The sequence below is a fragment of the Eublepharis macularius genome, chromosome 9, assembly GCF_028583425.1.
Source record: "Eublepharis macularius isolate TG4126 chromosome 9, MPM_Emac_v1.0, whole genome shotgun sequence".
NCBI lineage: Eukaryota > Metazoa > Chordata > Lepidosauria > Squamata > Eublepharidae > Eublepharis > Eublepharis macularius.
This window is the reverse complement of record NC_072798.1, coordinates 49248233-49254661: the sequence shown is the minus strand read 5'-3', so window position 1 is coordinate 49254661 and position 6429 is coordinate 49248233. Positions and strand designations below refer to the sequence as shown.

The 6429-nt window shown below is 42.3% G+C and overlaps 1 protein-coding gene across 1 annotated transcript; it reads right to left on the bottom strand.

Annotated features, from left to right (window-relative positions):
- Positions 1–1421: 1421 nt before the first annotated feature.
- BTG1 (BTG anti-proliferation factor 1) lies at positions 1422–5750 on the bottom strand. Its single transcript, XM_054988987.1, has 2 exons — positions 5346–5750; positions 1422–2735 (listed from the first exon to the last, which is right to left on the bottom strand). Exons 1-2 carry the CDS (start codon positions 5491–5493, stop codon positions 2371–2373), a joined length of 513 nt encoding a protein of 170 aa, XP_054844962.1. The 5' UTR covers positions 5494–5750; the 3' UTR covers positions 1422–2370.
- Positions 5751–6429: the final 679 nt, after the last annotated feature.

Below are 6429 nucleotides of genomic sequence, written 5' to 3'. Positions count from 1 at the left end.
CCAGGAAATGCTTAGGAAGGATGTAATCTTCTACACACCTTGAGCCTGTAAAATTGGCATTTTTGTAGTGCATAGGTAAACAACACCCCTCAGCCAACAAACTGAAGCATATCCTTATCTTTATATAGATGCCTGAGCCTCACCAACTCAAATGATGGAAGGCTTTTAAAATTGTTATGGTTTTTCCTCAACATTTAGAATGCTGAAATTTGGAACACATGTAGTCCAAGAAACCTAGATTACCTGAAAATGAGACCCTCTTTCTCTTGAGAGGGAGAACATGATGTTTACTTTAAAACACAAGCAAGTCACACGGGATGGAATGTTTGGTTGTGAGAGTTCAGCTCCCCCCTTCCCATGTCTTAACCATTCTTGTCTTTTAGGTTTGGGGACAGATCTATAGAGACTTCCAGCAGCCAACAAGCATTTATCCATGCTTACTGAACACAAGCTATATATAATATAAACAATTTTGGGCATTACACACTGACAGGAACATTATGGCACTCTTAGAATCAGAAAGCTACTATTCATTTACTGAGCAGATGATATTTTATATCTAATAGTCTAAATACGACATGGCAACCCTCCCTCAAATGAAAGGAAAACATTCAAGTGCAGTATCTTCTTAATGTGTGGGAGAGTTTAACATGTTGAATGAACCTTGGCCTGGAGTAGTGGCAGCCATGAACCTATCAATGCTTTCAAGAATGCAAGCTATAATTAACCGTAAGTTTATAAAAACAGACCCTACTCAGAAGCAAATCCCATCAAGTTAAACAGGACATCTCCAAGAAAATGCGCCTAGGACGGCCTCCTTTAGCCTCACCAATTTAGTCCCAGAACGTCTATTTTAAATTTGGGAAGGAAAAACACATACCTTTTGAAGAATCCCATCTTACTGAATTCTAAGAGAGTCTTGACATCTGAAGGCAAGTGAAAGGCAATCAAGCTTTCTGTTGAGTGGTGTAACTGTTCTAAGAACTGTGAAATATTTGTCCTAGTAAATGTCAATTGAGTAGAGCATCCATCAGATCAGAAGTAATTGGTCTTTTTTTAAAATGGAAGGTCAGAGTAGCCAGTTTAAGTTAGCTAAATCCTTGTTCATCAGGAAACCATTTAAACCTGGGTCTCCGGATTTATTCACAGCTCTCATTTGTTGAGTGTTATTTCTGCATAATTTCAGAATTACTGGACCCTTCCTTATGTTACTTCTAAAGTACAATCCATTTTTTAAAAGGTATTAAAGTAGCACATCAGTGTGACTCTCCGAAACATCCATCCATAACATCAGCAAGTGTTCCCCTGCATCAGTGCTCAATGTTTATCCCTTTCAATGCTTATCCTTTACAATACATTTAAGTCCCCTAAGATCTAAAAATAGTTTAACTGATCCTATGCAAGCACGACAAGAGATTAAATTAAAATGCCAAGATAGGAAACAATTTATTATAGAGAGAAGAAAAGTTTCTCATCCAAAATATAGAAATCTGTACAACTTTGCCACAATCAATATACATGAACTGTACAAATTTACACCAGTTCATAATTTACCAAAAAAAAAAGATGACTAACAAAGTTCACAAAATAGATGGTGGTTTGTGGAAAAGACTTTTACCCAATTAAGTACAAGGAAATTACAAACCAGACCTCCACTTTCTAAAAAATAAGAGGTTTACTCAGTCTTAGAAAACTACAAGCTAGCAAATGTACAGATAGCTGGCTGGTAAACAAACCACAGTTCAGACAGTGTCTTTATATGGTCTCTCTCAAGCCTGTTAACAGAGCAGATCTTGCTTACTTGCTACCTTGAAGGCCAATACATAACAGAGATCTGACCATTTTTCCCCAGTTCATGCTCATTAAGTGTGACTTATGTACAGTTTATACATATTGGTAAGTGCTAAGTAAGTCTTGTAAGATCAAATTTCCAGTACTACCATGTTCATAACAAGTCATGTTACTGAGCTGCCAAAAATGGTAACTTTTTAAATGTCATAGTGCAAATTTACTCAGCAAGATTTACTGCAGAGGACAATTTTATAGCTATATACTTGGGCTGAAAGAACTGTGTGTGTTTTAAAAAAATTAAGCAAGACAGCTGGGAGAAAACTTCAGCCTTCCTGGGACAACTTCACACCTTAGGAAATAAAGGGATCATCTTTACTTACAGGCTATCAAAATCACTGAAAGGTACTGTCCAAACTATGGCACTGCCATTATAAAATAAAGTTTACCACTCTATCTTGTGCCAGGTCTTCACAGCTGTGACATGGTTTAAATTCCATAATCCATCCCCAGAGGAGCCCACCCAAAGTAAAAACAAAATTTATCCATCCATTATAAGATGATCCATCCATAGGCTATATCTTAACCTGATACAGTCATCATATTGTAGCTCTTGGAGGGACTTGTTCTACCCAAGAGAAGTTCTTCCTTGCAGCTTATTCTGCTGTCTACCATTTGCATGCTGGTGCTATTTTGACTAGCTCCTGCTGGTGTGGCTTCATACAGCACACAGATCGAGCCATCCTCTCCAATACGATAGGATACCTCGTAAGGGTCAACCCAGAGAGTGAGTTCACTTGGAAGAAGCTGGAACAGTTCCTGACTGCTGAGTCCAATCCGCTGCGCCGCCTGCCCAATCAAGGGATCCATTTTATGGTTGATCCGGATACAACGGTAGCCTGATCCTTTGCATGGCTTTTCAGGGAACCAGTGATGTTTATAATGTTCTACAGAACAAAAATAAGGCAACAAAAGGATCATACTTAGCTTTTCATAACCAGTTCAGAAATACTCACAATCCTTCTATTATACTTAAAAAGGCAGCTCAGACCAAGAGAACTACATAAGACCAGGAAGAGGGGCCATGGCTTAGTACATCCTTTGCATGCGTAAGGTTCTATCATCTTCACAGGAATCAGATAGCAAGTGTTAAGAAAGGCCTTTCTATTCCTGAAATCCTGAAGAGCCACTGCCATCAATCAGACAAGTTCATACTGAACTAGAAGGACTGATGGTCTAACTTGGTATAAGGGGGCTTCATATATTTATCTAAATGCTCATTATTTACTGCTCTACAAGACTTGGCAGAAATCCATGTTTTAATCATTGTAGCTTTTCTAGAGAAATTATGGGTAGATTTCATCAACGAATTTGTACTGAAAATATAACGGCGAGACAGGAAAAAAATGTATACCTCCCAAGACTCTTTTGCCCATTACAATTTCACAGACTCAAACTTACATATAAAATTATCTGCATTCCATAATACAACCTCAAGAGTGTTTGCACATGCATGCAACTTGAAGCAGACAATCTGCTTCCAGATGTGTATCAGACTAAGAGACACAGGAGCTACATTTTCACATTACAAAACACAATTATGGATACCAATGTATGAAATTCTAATGCGAGTAGACCTCTGGTTAAATATATAACGTATCTTGTGGTACTAAACAAAAAGAAGTACCATGCTATTCATGTTTAGTAACACATTCTCAAAAATGCAGTTTGTTGCATTTTGCATCTCTTCTCTTAAAAGTGGTTACTTCGTTGGCATCTTTATTATTAGTGTCACAGGCAAAACAGTATGATATTGTGGTAGATGACAGATTTTTGAAAATAAATCTAAAAAGTTACTCTCTTGTCAACAGGCAATATTTTGTTTGAACTGCATGGATCCATTGTGATACTTTTATTTCTATGGGAGAAGATATTTGTTCCTATATTAGCCCAAGAATGTTGCTACAGTAGAATCAAATGCTTCACTGAAGCATCCCAATACTACCCACTAGAAAGTATTTGCAGAACTGATCATGCTTTGAAATACTTCAAATATTATTGGGTGAATGCATCCATTAATTTTAAAAATTAAAAATATGTGGAACAGTTGTGGTCAAGCCCATAGTAATGATGTCTGATGGCTATTATAATGTTTGTGTTTCAAGACTCATCTTGGACAAGCCCATCAGAACACAGCAAATTACTACAACCACTTTGCTCACACACTAGTGGCATTTCTTTTGTCTTACTACAAAGAAAAGAAGCCACGTTTAGACACAATGAAAGGAAAAGAAAACAAGGGTCCCACTGTGTGAGATGGACTGGCAGAAAAGCAACAGTAGGAATCATCACAGATACTGCTACAAGCTGCCCCCAAAATAAGAAAGGGAGGTGAACACTCAGGCACAGAAAAGGAAGAAGCAATTAATGCCTTTGGGACTGAACTACACATCAGGCTCTCTAACAGCTGAGCTACAGCCAAAGAATGATGAATGCTGCTATCTGTCACCCCTCACTTAGCTGAAATGAATACTCTATCTGCTTTCTTCAGAAGCTAAGAGGGAAAAGAACTAACACTTCTGGCCCTCTCTTAAGTGCTAAATGAAAAATATGGCAAGATTCTGAATAGAGTTCTTCCTTGGATGGGATACTGAGCTGACAAGGCTACCCTCAGAACCAAAACAGTCAAAGGGGCAAATAAGTCCTCTCCAAGGGCATTTTGTTCTCTGACATCTAAGGCGAGAGAACAGAGCAGACAGCGCATGGCCCCTTGCGCAGAAAATGGAAATGAGAAAATTAAACCTCCAGAGTTTCGGAGTCACTACATAAAAATGACGATTTTTTTTTGCTCCGAATTACTTAATTTAAAAACTGTTAAACCAAAACCAGACCACCTCAAGAAAAACACATTAAGCAAAATGGGCACTGAGGAAGAACAAGGTGTCCCTCACCTTTCCTGGGTTGGGTAGAAATGTGTATGCATATGTAGGGAGGGAAGGGGTTAACTAATCAGAATGACGTGATATGGAACACAAACACAGAGAAGGAAAGACACCCACACAGGGAGACATGGGACGAGGGGTGGGGGGGAGGAAGGCAAGTTGACTATTTCTTTACAAAAAACTAGTATTGCTGCGAACGCGCTGGATGCCAGGAGGAAGCACTGCAGTATCCTTCACTCCACAGCAGGGGGGCGCTTCCTGACCCTGTGCATTGTACAAAAGCCAGTTTCCTCCCATCGGCTTCGTTTACGCACCCTAAACGCGCAAACATCACTCCCTTCCTCCTCACCAACGCGCAACTATCCGGAGAAACGAACAAGCGGAAGGCGGATAAAACGCCACTGAAAAGTGCAGGCGCTATAAAGAAAGGGCCGGGAGAGGAAAGCTACTCTAACTAGGCACCCTAAACGGAGTTACTCCGGTCTCATGACACTGATTTCAATGGACAGAGACTGCAGTTACTCCGTTTAGGATTGCAATGTAAAATCCGCCTCTCTCCAATTATTATCCCTGGTGATGATGGCTGTTGTTGCAGTCCCCCCTGCCGCTTCTCACCTGCCAATAGCTCCTGCAGGCTCTGGCTGAACGTTTGTAGCTGCCGCTCGTTCATCAGCCCCTTGGTGCGCAGGAACTTGGAGATGAAGCCCACAGCCGCAGCGATCTCGCGTATCATGCTGGCCCGGGTGTAAAGGGCAGGATGCATGGAGGCGGGGGCGAGGGGCAGCCAGCTCCAGTGGTTGAGTGAGGGGCACGGGGGGCGCGCGGGACCCAAAGGAAGCGGGCGGGGGTCAGAGAAAGAGAAGACGAGAGTTGGGGAAAGAACCGAACGAGTTCAGAGAACTGGAGCGAGGAACGCCCCCCAACTCATCTGTCTCCCGCTGGTGTAGGAGAGCAGCAACAGCGACGTTTGCAATCACTTCCACCATCTCCCGTCTACTAGGCACGAAGGCAGTGGCTCTGCGTGCGCCGCCTTTTATCACTGCGGCCGGGCGACAATGGCGTCGGCGAGGGGCTGAGAACCCGCCGCTGCCAATCCGGTGATCGCACCATTGTGACGTCGCCTTTTGGAATGGAGGGGGCACGAGCGCGAGTGATGTCATCTGGTTGTAAACAAATAGAAGGAGGGGGAAGTTCGGGCTGGAAAACAGTCGCAGCCTGAGAATGGAACGTCTGGCGACCGGAGGAAGAGGCGGAGGCAGCAGCGGTGCCGCAAACTTTCTCGACAGGGTGGCAGCGGCTCTTACGAAAAGCCTACCAACCATTTTTCTTCTCCGCCTCTCTGACTTGTTTACAATCAGACTGCATCAGTCCTCCGACGTTTTTTTCCGGATTTTTAGCTTGATACCCGGCTAAATAAGCCGTGCCGCCTAGCGCCGTTTATAATCGTGACTGCCTCACTAGACCTGAAGGTTCCAACACTTTTGCTCCACTCACGTGTACATTTCCTTGTGTATAAGAGACATGCAGTTCCAGCCACGCATGCAATTATTGTCGTTTTCTCGCTGTCCGAACATGCCTCTGTGCTGGAGTTCCGACCCTGGGTTTTCAATGCCAGATCACTAATCCTGGGCAAGAAAACAGGTGGGTAGATAAAGCCACGTTTATTCAATAGGCAGAGCGGGAGCCCTTTTCATAGTTT